The sequence below is a fragment of the Mycteria americana genome, chromosome 1, assembly GCF_035582795.1.
Source record: "Mycteria americana isolate JAX WOST 10 ecotype Jacksonville Zoo and Gardens chromosome 1, USCA_MyAme_1.0, whole genome shotgun sequence".
Classification (NCBI taxonomy): Eukaryota; Metazoa; Chordata; class Aves; order Ciconiiformes; family Ciconiidae; genus Mycteria; species Mycteria americana.
Genome location: NC_134365.1, coordinates 64,650,814 through 64,665,922, shown reverse-complemented (window position 1 = coordinate 64,665,922; position 15,109 = coordinate 64,650,814). Strand labels below are relative to the sequence as shown.

General features: G+C 37.3%; 1 protein-coding gene across 3 annotated transcripts in view; it reads left to right on the top strand.

The window, feature by feature from the left end:
- The window catches only part of KDM7A (lysine demethylase 7A), a 75,826-nt gene that overhangs the window by 16,420 nt on the left and 44,297 nt on the right, over positions 1 to 15,109 (top strand). For all 3 annotated transcript variants that reach the window (XM_075503243.1, XM_075503234.1, XM_075503224.1), the window contains exon 2: positions 11,701 to 11,786. In XM_075503243.1, coding sequence (XP_075359358.1) covers positions 11,701 to 11,786 — 86 coding nt within the window. The remainder of the gene's footprint in view (positions 1 to 11,700; positions 11,787 to 15,109) is intronic.

The following is a 15,109-nucleotide window of genomic DNA, read 5'->3' as shown; positions in this document are numbered from 1 at the left end:
TGAGAGGGTGGTCGGTCACTGAAACAGGCTTCCCAGGGAAGTGATCACGGCACCAAGCCTGTCAGACTTAGAGGAGTGTCTGGACGACGCTCTTAGTCATATGGTTTAGTTTTAGGTAATCCTGTGAGGAGCAGGGAGTTGGACTCGATGATTCTTATGGGTCCTTTCCAACTTGAGATAGTCTATGATTCTATAAATGTTTTTTTTGTGAGACTTGAGTGTAGGTAATTCTGGAATTCAAGAACTGCTGTGAGTGAATGTGCAAGAACCATCAGTGAGTGTTTTCTACTCAATCTCTAAAAAATAAACCCCAAACATTAAGTCTTGTTGTTTCCCAACAAGCTTGCGTAAAGTGATATTTCTTTGATTAAGAGCAGGTAGATACATTCACACTTTGGAATGGTCATCACGTTTCTCTCAAACTAGGAGGTGGGAATCTAGCTGATAATTTGTCCTTCTGATTTTGTCCTGCTTTATGGAAAGCCATGTTTGATGTGTTTTAGAAATGTGGCTTTCAAACTTTGGGTTACTTTTTTGTTTTTCTGATCTGTTACGGTTACTGCTGTACTTCAGTGAATTACTGGAAAGAGTGTTTTGTAGGCGAATAACATATTGGTAGTGGCATGAAGTCATACCTCTGCCTGGTACTTGCGTCAGCTACTCTTGTAGCTGGAGCTACAAATAACTGGTCTCAAGGAACTGATAAAACTAAACACTTCATCAAATTAAAATTGGGATACCTAAAGGCAGTCAGACTAAAACCATCTTAAATGCTGTGCTATCTACAAAACCTTGCTTCACTTATGGCATCTAGTGCCAATATATGCATCTCTTGGACTTAGTAACGTCTTTTTTGATGTTGTGCAGGGTATATAATTAATTTCTAGGAAGTTTTTCAGATGCAGAGAGGGATGTTTCCTGCAACCTACTTGTTAAGCTATTGGCAATTTATCTATTAGATCAGAGTAGTTCTGAGTGTCAGAGAATGAGAATGAAGTTCAACACTGACTGGGTCTAGTGACTTCCATTGCCAAAAGGGGCAGTCCTACTTCTCATACCCCTCTCTCCAGGTTACATAGTCCCACTCCCTCTCATGGATTGGCTGTGTTAGTTGTCCCGACTGTGCTGTAAGCTAACTTGATAAACAGGCAGAAAACTGGTTAGGTTAGTTTCTGTCAGATAAGCGAGTGAAAACAGGTTGCCTTGTAACCAGGCAAGTACCAGGGCCATTGCATGGAAGGGGAATGGGAGTGCTTGCTTGGAAGGGAATGAAGGGCTCCAAGCTGTTGGATCAATGCAAGCTGTATCATGTCATTGCTTCCTAAGATTTGTTTGTCATTTGGATTGAACCTCCGTTTCTCTTCATAGGCTGTTTGTGATTCAGTTAATTTCTCTCTTCTTTCCTCCCCTTCCAATGCCCAGTCTCTTAGAAACAAGTAACTAGTATGTCTATTGTGTACAAAAGGCCCTTGCTACCTAATAGGAAACTCTGCACTGGAACTGGAACTGAAATTTGTGTTGACTGTGGTCAGAGGACTTGGGATGCCAGTAATTCTTAAAACCACATCATACGCAATGTTTCATTAAGATGGCTAGAGACAGAGTGATAATTAATAGGAGTCTGTATGCAAGTTGGCACTGAGGAAGATTAAGACAAAAAACTAAGAATGTAAAAGTTGAGGCAAACAAACGTGTGTAGACAATATATAACAAAAAAAAAGCTTACTTAAATCTCATTTTTTATATCTTCATTCAGGAAAAGGGGTGGCTTTCACTTCCTGTATTACCGTTGTCATAGTTGCTTTATTCCTGGATGAGTGAAGGTTTAATTAACTTGTCTGCTGACTTTCCTTTTCCACCTTCTTGTTATCTCCATAGTAGTAGAGCTTAGCCTGTTTCTTCCTTTTTCTGTTAGGGACATAGTGGTAGCAGTTTTGGGTAGTAGTTTGTTCTCGAGTAGAATACAACCACACACAAGCACTCAGTTAAGATGTCTGTTTCAAGAGAGCTATGGCAGCTGTTTTAAATGGGTTGAAGATCTTGTGGTTGGGTGTATTTTCTTTTTCTTTTTTTTCTTTTCATAGAATCGAGACAGAGTGTTGGTTCTGCCTTTAAAACCTCTGTGGTTTGAAGGTATTATTTTGAAGTGCCTTTTTTTTTTGTTGTAAGGTTTTGTTTTGAGGTTTGGTTGGTTTTTTTTTTTTTTGGTTCTCATTTGTAAGCACAATTTATAAGAGAATAACCTGGAATTGAAATAAGGCAAATTATGTAAATAAGATGCAGTTACCTGTCAGAGGCTTTTACTAGGTTCTGGAATATCTTGGCGGGTAAGAGCTGAACTTTTGCTGGCTTGGAGTCTTGAGGCAGAGATAGAAACACATTATGGAAAAACTTTCTTTAAAGACCTAGAAAACCTTTTTCACCAGTGTATAGGTAGATAGTTAATTTTTGTCTTCTTTCCTTCCCTTCCAGTGCCCTCTCTCTTTGAACCAAATAATTAATATATATATTCTTCAGTGTGTAAGGCCCGTGCTACCTAATAGGAAAACAAAGCTGTTACAGACTTTGCATTATAACCAGAACTAAAATTCATTTTGGCTGTGGTCAGATAAATTGGGACTCCAGTATTCCTAGAATTACTTGAAATCCAATGTTAATCTTTTTTCCTGCATCAGTTGTGGGAGGGACAGGATAGCTCTCATCTATTTCAACATGCTTCTAGCAGTTGCAGCTCCGCTAAGACACAGTGCCTAAAGTAAGATTGGGCTATTGTTTCTCCTTTTCTTTGGTGTGTCAGTCTGGCCATGCTGGGAAAATGAATGTAGAAAGATGGGAGTCTGAACCACTACAGAGAATCTGAATTCCTGAGCCGAGTGCTTTGCTTCATATGTGGAGGGTTGCACTGATTACTGGTTTTAAAGTGCTAAAAAAAATTTCTTCAGGTCAGATTGATGTACATTTTTTCTTTCTTTTCTAGAAATCTTATGTCTTGATTCACTTGCTGGTGTCATCCTGGTTTATCTCATCTAATTGGTTTCACACTGAAATAAGGCCTTCAACTACCACTGCTGCTTTTAAAATGACTTTTCTCTCTGCTCTCACTGACATGCTGTTTAGTTTTGAGGTGTGCTGTAGTTTTCTTAAATGTTATTTTTCTGATCTTCTTGAGGCAGCTTATTTTGCTAAAATCCACACTGAAAGATCTAGGCTCCTTCAGACCTTCATTTCTGTAAAACAGTGATTTTAAAAGGACAGGGACAAAAAATAATTGTAAATACTCTTTTAAAGCAGCTTGGTGCAATCAGTCTGGTTGGGAAGAATAAGTAGAAATCTCAGTTGGCATAGGAAGGAGGGAGAAATTGGGTATGTGCTTAACAGATGATACTAAACAGAAGGAATATGTCAGAAGTACTTTGGTAATGTTAACTTGGCCTTGTCAGGAAATCATCATTAGGAAAAGTACTTCTCTCATAAAACCGCTACATGTAATCCATGATGGTCGATGTTATTATTAATTAAGCTGGACTGTGTGTATCTTCCTAACAGTCTTACATTGTAGTGAAAAGCTTGTTTGCCTTTAATGTGTATTTTTGCATGTAAAGCTCTTTGGATTTCCTGAGCATGTACTTCTTTTGACTGCAGTTTGAACAGTCGTTTTACTTTTTTTGCTTAAATTCCGAACAGTTACATGAAATCATTGTATAGAAAATCAGCTCTCTACCCAGTCTTTTCATAAACGTACATGATTAGAAGTAAGATTATGCTGATTATACCAAATATTCAGCTGTCAAAGTATTTTGTAGAAGTAATGGCCCTTTCTCTCTTAACTTCATTCTAGCTATTTCAATAAATTGAACTAATTGTACTTAAATTGCAGATCTTGGAAAAAAGCATGTGTTCAGTTTCAAAAACGTATCAACTCATTTTCAGACTGGACTGGAATTACGGAATGGAGGAATCAGTGTACAAATAATGTACGTCAATGTTGTTTCCCTGAGATTTTAGGTACCATGGTGATTATGTTGAATACACGGTTACATCCCTAAATGTAGGTAGAAGGTTTTGTTGTATCTGTAACTGAACCTATATCATTATGTAACTTGATAGCTTTATTCCATTGGTCATAATTTTCCTATTAGGTTTCTACTTTTCAGAATCCATTCTGTGGAGCTGAGCTTTCTTTGACGAGATGTCACGTACTGATTTTATTTATTTTAGCCTCTGTGCTTTGAGGGAGTGAAAAGCAGTGTTACTTGAGAGAAATTATGTATACTGATTTCCTTTTTCAATGGAAGAATGTGTGTGACTATTGCCATTAAAAGCGTCATCTGCAAGGATGGCACTAGTATAGCTATCAAACTTTAAATTTTATTTCTGGAGGTCCAGGAAGTCAGAGCCGTTGGAATGCCCTTTGGAAATCAAAATAGATCATATACGTGTCTGCATGTTTGTGTTACCGCAATACCTCATTTCAGAGAAATATTACATAATTCAGAAGCAATAGGGTTCAATTACATTAGGGAAGTCTAAACCTGTGTAATGAACATTTACATTTTTAGTGTGCAGTGTGATGGTTAATCTAAAGTGGCTTAAGATCTGTTAGGATTTTGGAAGTGTCAGAACAGATGCCTCTGAGCAATCAAAGGTCAGAGTTTTATGTGTATTATAGCATGCAGCATTGTTATTCTTGGGATTCTTGTGTGTGTTGTAGGATCATGCAATATTGAATAAGTTAGTGTATTTTGAGGTATTTTGAGAGTTGGCCTTACATGTAATTTTTCTGTCCTTAAGAACTTGGTTGGTAGAATGTGTATGAGTGAATATGTACTAAAACTACATATGCTGTTGGGCCAACATGCATATATTCTATACAAATCTAAAAAATGTATTTTTTTTTTTTTCTGGAGAAAATTGGTAGCTCTGAGAGAGGGGAATGTTTGCTACAGATAGCCATTATTCTGTTTTTCTATTTTTAAAATTATTTTTTAAAAGTGTATTTATGCATGCTATTTGAGTTGTGTTTATACCAGTCATTCCTTTTTAAAAGGTATTTTGTCTTGTAAAATGAACATGGCAAAAACAAAAGCTCAAATATTTTTATGTTGGATATTTTTTTCTGTAATTTATTTTAAGGCAGTATGGTTTTATATCTAGTATATAGCAGTTTGTCACTTTTTAAAATTATTTAATTGCCAAAGTAAATCCTTGTAAGCCTAAAATTACTAGTATTGTGATTCCAGAATTGTTACCAGGCTTATTGTGGCAAGACTAAGAGATAGGTGGTAGTTCCTTGCACTCTCCTATGTTGCTTTGTGTTTTTTGGTCAGTTTTATTACTTCGGTGTAACTGCATGCATTTTGAAGAGAAAGGAAAAAAAAAATCTAGCTGGCACCTGAGGTTCAGGTTTTTAAAGCTCACTACATTTATTTTAACTTTTAGACCCTCCTTCAAATAAACTTCATTTTCTAGCTGGTTTTGCACTATGGGATGGTATGTAGTCTGTTAACAGTATTGTCACACTATAACTTTGTCTTTCTATTCCTAATTCAGTATTTTAATATTGTCCTTGAATGAGTGACAGATGTGGCTATTTGGTTGTGGCAGTGACATCTTTAGTACTTCCATTGTTTTAACCTGTAAATATTGCCTACTTGGCATCCTTTTCCCACTTGGAAAGAATAGGCTTGAATTAAAAGACTAACCAGAATTCCTTAAAATTTGTGAAATTGACTTCCTACCCCATGCTTTCCTTTGCATTCTTGGGATGGAGTAGGAGAAGCTGTTCTTTGCATAACTTGCAAGCTTGCTAATTAATTTTGACAATAAATGCAAACAATATTTTGGGTTTTGTTATGCTCAAACAGATTAGGACTGAAAGTAGCAACTGCAGACATTATTACAGGTAATCTGAAAAGTGCACTATAATACTTGCCTACTGCTTATAGAGTTATTTTCTCAGTATATTAATAGAAAGATCACTTGTCTGTGATGATTTGAAATTCAGTAATAAGGCCTGATACTAAAAAGGCAAGTGTGAGATTCTTTCTATATATGTGTATATTGTCAGTATAAGATTGCTAAACAGACATCTCTTTCCTGTTGTTTAACAATCATTTTTAGAAAGACAAAATACTGTAGAGATGAAAGAACAGAATATTTTCAAATACTATGTCTTTATAATAACATTAAGTTATAGATTTGGTAAATAACTGCATGTAACTGTAACAGGTAATATATTTTTTTTTTATTTATTTATAGGAACCTTATTGCTAGGGTTTGTAAAGCTGTCTGAAAAAGTGAGTTGAGCGGTGATTAATTTTTTTCCTTTGGATCAGCTTGTTGAACTGACTTACCATGTGGCTGCCTGATGGTTTAGATCTGGTGAGAGAAACAATGGAAGTCCACGGTCGGACAGTTGGAGGAAGGAGGGTGGGACCTTTTTTTCAGCAGCAACAACTGCACTCAGTTTAATATGATGTGAAACTGTACCCTGCGGTAGTGACTTCAGTTTTTGGACAATAAAGACTCCTGTTACTAGTGAATCTTTGCTGCCTTTAGAATTTGCTTATTCCTTTCCTCATCCCTGTTAAGAAACAGTAGGGACTCACTATCTATATATCTTCGCAGCTGTTCTGTGGATAACTGGAAGTTGAAAAAGGATTTTGGGGATCTGCTCTGTCAGATAATGGGCAGGAGTTAATAGGAAACATGCCTATACCCCTAGTAATAGTCTGGTAGCCCTGTATTCCTAGTAACAGGGAACATGCTCTAATACCCCCAGTATTTTTTTGCTGTTCCAGAATTTTTGTTAATCTCTTCCTACTGGATGTCAAGATGCGTGCTTTTTTTCCTCCTTTTACTGGATAAAACCTGCAGTGCTGTCTGAGGCATAGCAAGGAAAGGTTGTGGGTGCTGATGCAAGGATGGACTTGAAGAAGAGGATGTGCCGAGTTCTTGTTCAGAAATAGGATAGTAGAGAAAGAACAACAACATTACCCATAGTGTTTATTCAGGGAGAATATAGGGGGATCTTGGAAAATGTGATTGTCAGTAATTTTATAGCTTGGAAAAGATGCAAGGTATTGTGCCTAATTAAACATGCTAGCAAGAGTCCCGAACCTGCATTTTTGCTGCACAACGACAGCAAAAAGTCAGACTGTTCAGGTCAGACTGTTCAGGCTTGAACTTTGTGTGTCCCAAGAAGAAAGTAAGAGACTTAAAAAAACTTTGGCTCAATTTTGAGCTGTAAATCAAAATCTAATTGTGAAACAATATCTATCTAACACTATCTGTTGAAGAAGTAGTAGATGTTCCTGTGATGGCCTGTCACGTTTCCTCATCTGCTGGGTGAAGCTTATAGGTACAAAGTGTCACGCCGGTGTTGAGAGAAGTGGAAGCTACTATGGGAAACTTCGTAAGAAGTACAATTGCATCTAGAAAGGAGAGTCTGTTAGATTGTTTTCCACATGCTGCTGAAAGAGGTGAAGAAGGAGCTTACAGAATTGAAGTGCTGGGGGAAAGGAGCAGGAGTCGGAATCCAAGAGGATGGTGTCCTGTCTATGACCCAGCTTCTTGACAAATTAACTCTTTTTTTTCCATGTTGAGGATGATCCATCTGTTTTCTGCAGTCCTTTTATTAGATCATCAAGAATTGCTTACATCTCTCAATTTTCAAGATTTGTATCTTCAGTATGCCTTGTATACAGGAAATCTCTGAAATTTCCTAGTAGGAATATCTTGCCAACAGTTGATAATCTGGCCTGTTAGTCTTTTCAGCTGTGACAGTTAAATTGGGAAAATGAGCATCCAAACTCTACTCATATCTTGACTTTTGTAGTGCTATGTGTGTAATCATTCCCTTTTATGCTTGGAATTTTATATAATGGTAGAGTATATACACTACTTGTTTTAATAAGATAAAATAGCTTTTCAAGTAGTTGTGTCCCTTTAAGGACACTGAAAATAAGGCCTTGAATCAAGAGTGCTTTGGATTTTTTTATTCAACCAGGATTCTTTCAGTCATACCAACAGAGGCAGTTAAGCACTCTCTGAAATGTTGTGGTCGTGCTTGATAACGTGAGAAGTAGGAAAGAGAAAAGCCAGACTGAATTGAGAGCAAGCAGGTACTAGATTTGGAAGGTGCAGCAGCCTGTGTGGTGACTGATGTGGATGCAATACTTGTTCACAACGTTGTGCTGCTGTAGGAGAGAAGAGGTGCCAGGTGCCTTGGGTGGCTTCCTGTGTACAACCGTGCAGTCTTCAGGGATAAGGCTTCCTGTAAATGTTTTGGACTTTTACAAACTCCTTGTACAAGGCATTCCAACATAATTGTGAAATAGTTGTTAAATCTGTCATACTGAATTATCTGTACTCATCTCTTAAATTCTAAATTAATAGCAATACTGCAGTAGAGAACAGCCTCTGCAGGATTTTTTTATTTGCTGTGAAAGGCTTATTTTCCCTTTACAGAAATCAGAGGTCTGTTGGTATCTGTCAGATATGTTAGACAGTCCTCTTCTGATTGTTTTTGATTTACACTTGCTCCTTTTACATAGCTACAAATATAATAATCAAATGGAAAGTTGAGGCTAAATCAAAAACATTCACCTTCTAGTGAGACTTAAGTCTGGAGAATTGGTTCCTCAAACTTTGAGTAGCAAGGGATTCCTTCAGTTGCTAGGGATGGGCATGTTTTTGTAAGTGAAAAAACTTAGCACTTCCCCGATTCTTCTGCTACTTCTTGCTGACCTTGCCTTGATACTAGAAAGGTGAGGGAAGTTAGGAAAGTTTGACCACTCAGCGACTAATATCATGGAGTCTATTGTTAACTAAATTTTTCTACCTTGCTACTGCTTCTAGAACCATTTCAAGTAAAAGTGGGCCTGTTCAGGCCTTCCACCTTCATGAACAGAATTAGTGATGTATTTCTGCATAGTCTCCTACAGTTGGGTTTTATTATTATTATTATTATATTTTATTTTTTATTTTGTAAAACTGTAAACTTTTCACCATTCCTGAGGATTAGTCTACAGCCTCCCTGCAGGAGATGAGCAATTCAGAAACTGGGTAATATATACTAAAGACATTTCAACCCAAATGGGTGGCAAGGTGAAGGATAATAATGATACTTCATTCAGGAAAACATCAGTGGATTTGGAGTGTTACTGCGTTTGAGTATGTTAATGCTTTCCAGGCTCTCTGCTACCTCTTGGTGACCTTGCTTTGATGCTTGAGGTCTGAAGTTGCACTTACCACAGTAATTGATTGCTTGCTAGTAGCTGGAATGATTAATGTCACATTCATCTGTGTACGTTGGAGAAAGGGACTCGGAAAAGTGACTTGTAATGGTGCTGTATGTGATTGATATGCTCTGTGGCATCTTTGGCAATGCTTGTTCTTGCATGTGCTCGCACCTCATTTGCCCTTTGCATCAGTCAGGTATCTGCTACTAGATTCACTTCCAGTATCTCCCAGTTAGTGTTTTATCTTTCCAGTTAGTTCTGAGTTTAGAGCATACATAGTAGACCGAAAATGTTTGCTTTCTTTATTGAATGGCTATTCCAGCTATTCTGATACCATTCCAGTGTCACCTGCTGTCTCTGTACACAAAGCCCCATGTGCCTTCATGAAAGGTTATGGAATTAATCAAGTCAGAGAGAGTTTTTAGTACTTAACAGAATTTCTGCTTTATTTTCAGACTATCCATAACATTCTGTAAGAAACAATAAAATTAACATTCTTAAAAAGAATATGACAAACAATTGTCACAGCTTGAATGTGTTTTTACTATACTTTGATGCAAAGTTCTTAGTGTTAGTCAGCAAGATAATCTGATTGGGGTGATGATGAATGCATTGGATAAACACCAAGAAAAAGGAAACGGAGTAAGTCAAGTTTTCCCATGGAACACTGTGTTCCATTGAATAATTGTGCAAACTTGATCAAGATACAGTCCAATATAAATATCTTTAACTGTTCAAAAATCAGACGTTTAACTAAAACAATGGGATTCCTAAGGATGTATAAAACCAGGCTTCTCATTTGGGGCTTTTAGAGTGTACATTTTAAAACAGTTTTCTTATAATACATAGGATTATGAGTCACTTATCTATTCTATAAAAAGAGAGAGAACACAAGCAGAAGGAAATGGGACATGCATTTTTAAAGACTGCTTCTGCTTTTCTTTTTGTTTATATGTCAGCTGAATTTTCATGTAATAACAATTCCTGTAGTGGTGGTCTTAAAACAGATACTAAATATTGCAAGAATTGTGATGAACTGTGGCAGCTGAGTTTCGTATTTAGATTTTAAAATAGTATGTATATAAAAAAGCTATATAATTTGTAAATTTCATGTGGTATGTAGCAAATGGAGAAGTACAAGAACCAGCTGAATCTGTTTACAGAGAATTCAGAATAGTGTACTTCTCATTGATAGTTACATGGGAGATGCTCTTCAGTTTCAGATTTGATTTGCTCATTGGTGTGCTTTGAATGCTAGACTGTTTAGTATATTGTTTTGGCAGCATGTGCTGACACTTACGGGAGCATGTCAGCAGTTTTGGCACTAGGCTGCTAGGGAAAAGACTTCTTGTAGCTGGGTCATTTCAAAGCTTCAGTGTTTAAGCTGTCATTACACTTTTGATACGAAACGGGTTACCTGAATGGAGTGGTGTTCAAGTTCTCATGTTACTAGAATGCATTGAATATAAATACCTAATTGTGGTGTAAATGTTCAGTGTTGTAGTCTTGCTTCTGTATTATAAAGTCAGCAATTTTATAAGTGTCAATGAACTTTTGAGAGAAAGAACTCTGCCAGGATTCAAATTCTACCAGCAAGTAGGGATTACTTTTTTTTCCTTGAGAACTTTGTGCAAAAGCACATCTTCTCCAATTAACCTCTAGTGTTTCAACTTCTAAGAAAATGTACTTCATTTTGGCTTTGAAATTGTGTTATTTAGATACACAGCAGTGTAGATGTTTTGTCATGACCGTTGCAAATATCTTCAACTTTAATCCCACTTCGACTGTTTTATCTGGGAAAAAATGTGCACTGGGAAAATGTTACATCTCTCAAGTGCTCTTTGAAATACTCGTTGCTATTTTAAAACAAAAACATTTCTACAAAGTGATTTCTGTGGTCACTTGTGTAACTTAGCTAGTATTAGTAGTGTAAAGATTTCAGGAAGGATATGAAAGTATTCTTCATTGATTTGGCTTGGGGGGTAGGAGTCAGTTATGTGCTTTTTGCAGAAAAAAAAAAGAAAAAAAAACCAAGAAAAAATCCATGATACCTTCTATAAATTGACAGCACATAGACTTCAGAATCTTTTTAAAATCATAACTTTCATAAGGAAAATTGCTTGAATGATTTTGCATAAACTGTTTCCTATGATTAGGATCAAAGCATTTTGGGGGATGAGGGGTAATGGTACATATTGTGGACTCATTTTTAAAGAAATTTGATTCTTGTTTCCTTTTTATGATTTTTTTTTTTTTTTTTTAAAATGGCATTGTTTCTTCAGTGATAAATTATGCCTCAAAATTTATGTGGCAACCAGGTAGTTGAGATAATTTGGTATCTCATTGTGATTTTGTAGACTAAGCATGTTCTGGTAAAGACTTAAGATTTAATTATTTTTTAGCTTGAAAAATAAATCTTGCATGTATTCTCATTAACATTTTAAAAATATTATTCCAGCTGTGTTGGGGTAGAGGAGCACCATGCTGTTGACATTGATCTATACCATTGTCCCAACTGTGCAATTCTCCATGGGCCTTCTCTAAGTAAGTATGGGTTACTCAAATTTTGTTTTACTCTTTCTGTCTGTTTTGTCTCCATGTGCAATTGAAAAAGACTGTTCAGAAGAACATTCAAAATGAGTTTGATTATTTAGAAGGTACTGGTTCTACATGACTAACTCTGAGCTGGTAAAAGAACCACAAAACAAAAAACTATCCTGAAAGGTTCCTTGATCTGGAGATGCAGATAGAATAAAATAAAAACCACTGCTATAGATTAGAGAAATCAAAGTGCACAGAGGTGGAAGAAAACAATCTGGACTTGACAGAGAGTGAGAGAATGAAAATTAGGGAATCGTCATTTAAAGAAAAAAAAAAAAGGGAAAATCCAAAAGACAGCTCAAGGTCCCTATATTTTAATCATCAAAATTCTAATATCTAGGAAGGCAACTTTGAGAAAATGTAGGAGTTAGCTGTCTTACCTTTCTTGATGATTGGAGGCTATAAGCCACAACAGTCCAGCGAAATCTGAGAATATGAACTTCCTGTGAGTTTTACTTTGTTTTTTTTTTTCTATTTATGTCTTTGAGAGTTACACAGCTCTGGATTTCAGGTTTCTGATTTATAAACAAGTTTCCACGAAGTTCCTCATGCAATTTTATGAGTTGCCAGAAGAGCAACAGAGTGAAACAGAGCAGCAAGAGAGACCTTTTACTTTGGTTCTCCTTTCAGCAGATAAATTTGCTGTCCAATCTAAATCTGCTCTCCCTTAGTTTAAAACCATTACTCCTTGTCCTGTCACGACAGGCCCTGCTAATAAGTCTGTCCCCGTCTTTCCTGTAGGCCCCCTTTAAGTACTGGAAGGCTGCTATAAGGTCTCCCCAACAGCCTTCTCTTCTCCAGGCTGAACAACCCCAACTCTCTCAGCCTGTCCTCATAGGAGAGGTGCTCCAGCCCTCGGATCATTTTTGTGGCCCTCCTCTGGACCCGCTCCAACAGGTCCATGTCCTTCTTGTGCTGAGGGCTCCAGAGCTGGACACAGTACTCCAGGTGAGGTCTCACCAGAGCAGAATAGAGTGACAGAATCACCTCCCTCGACCTGCTGGCCACGCTGCTTTTGATGCAGCCCAGGATACGGTTGGCCTTCTGGGCTGCAAGCGCACGTTGTTGGCTCATGTCCAGCTTTTCGTCCATCAGTACCCCCAAGTCCTTTTCCGCAGGGCTGCTCTTGATCACATCATCCCCCAGCCTGTATTGAAACTGAGGATTGTCCCGACCCAGATGTAGGACCCTGCACTTGGCCTTGTTGAACCTCATGAGGTTCACACAAGGCCCACTTCTCCAGCTTGTCCAGGTCCCTCTGGATCCCGTCCTTCTGGCATGTCAACTGCACCACTGAGCTTGGTGTCATCTGCAAACTTGCTGAGGGTGCACTCGCTCTTGCTGTCAATGTCATTGATGAAAATATTGAACAGCACTGGTCCCAGTATGGACCCCTGAGGACACCACTTGTCACTGATCTCCATCTGGACATTGAGCAATTGACCGCTACCCTCTGGATGTGACCATCCCACCAATTCCTTATCCACTGAACATCAAATCCGTATCTCTCCAATTTAGAGAGAAGGATGTTGTGGGGGACTGAGTCAAACGCTTTACAGAAGTCCAAATAGATGACATCCATTGCTTTTCCCTTGTCCACTTATGTTGTAACTCCCTCGTAGAAAGCCACTAGGTTGGTCAGGCAGGACTTGCCCTTGGTGAAGCCATGTGGACTGTCTTGAATCACTTCCCTGTCCTCCATGTGCCTTAGAATAGCTTCTAGGAGGATCTGTTCCATGATCTTCCCAGGCACAGAGGTGAGGCTGACAGGTCGGTAGTTCCCAGGGTCAGCAGTGACTTAAGATCTAGAATCTTTCCAAAGCTGAATTTACTTCACCATTTAGAAATAAGTTTAAAACCACTGCACCCTGGTAGTCTTCTGGAGTATGAACAAAGTGATAAAGCATGTAATTAATGTATGTTGCGTGATATGTGTATTGTATAGTATGTGAGTTCAGGGTTAGCTACTTTTAGGTTGGGGGCTGAAAGGTAAGATAAATGCTGTTTTACATGCTTGTAGTTTTTAGTATTTCAGTTGTCATTTTCAGTTAGAAATCTGCATATGTCTCCTGTAAATCAGAATACAAATAACAGCCATTTCTTTCCCCACCTTTCTTTCTGTTTTTTCTGTGGAATATAGGGACTAGGAGGAGGAGTAGAAGGGGGGGATCATATCAGACCTTCAAAATAATAAACTAGTAAATTTGAAACTTCTTTTCTCTTCTTGATTTGGGAGAACTAGTATGCTTCACTGTGATGCCTTTGAATAACCTTTCTTGTAACGCAGAGGCTGCTAGCTTTAATGCGAGCTCTGTCTCACCTGCAGCAATTTGACAGTGAGATAAGAGTGATTTTTGTGTTGGAAGTCTTTTCAAAAAGACAATCTGTGGTAAAAATTATCCTTATTACTTCGTATTGCCTCAAGTAAGTAGATAATCTAGATTTAGTAGAAGCTTCAGACGTGTCACTTATCCATCCAAGCAGAGGTGATATGTTGAAATATGTCTTCACCTGGAATTTTATTAATTGCTCTCAGCTAAGCTGTCAGAATCACATCTATGATAGTTTGTGGTTTGGGCTCTACTTACTTTAGTGTTTAGAGAGACTGATAATATCTCATGACTTCAAGTGTTGCAGCAATGCTCCGAGTGCTTCAATTGTGTGAAATTAAGTATGTAAGTAAAAAAAGCATTTTTATTTACAGCTTCATATTCTAAAATCCCTTTGTCTAAAGGAGTTTTGAAAGAGACAAAAATTCAGCTGCTTGATATAAGAGAGCAAGTATATCTGTGACTTCAGCAGACACTTGTGTACATAATCCCATCTAATCAAATGGTGTAGTGCAGAAAAATTACTAAAAATATACAAGAAACACTTATTGCATACTACCAAATGGATGGTTAATTTTACTATCCTACAAAATTATTATGTAGAAGTTCCAGTAATGAAAAGAAAGCTACTGCATAGTTAGATGTAAAGATCGAATTAATACAGGAGAACCAATCAATTTCTTCTTGTATTTAAAACAAAAATAAAACGTCTTCTTGATTTGGGGGAGCAACAATTTTACAAGACCTTTATTAAGCAGCTGTGTGTATAAAATGCTAAATAATTAATCCTAAAATCCTAAATAATAAAAAAAAAAAAAAAAGAGCTATTAAAAAAGTAGTAATACACTATGGAGTTTTCTTAGCTTATTTGGTTTAGAGTCTTCATATTATATTTTGTTATTTTCAAAGTTTTTTCAGTGATCCTTAAGTCTGAAA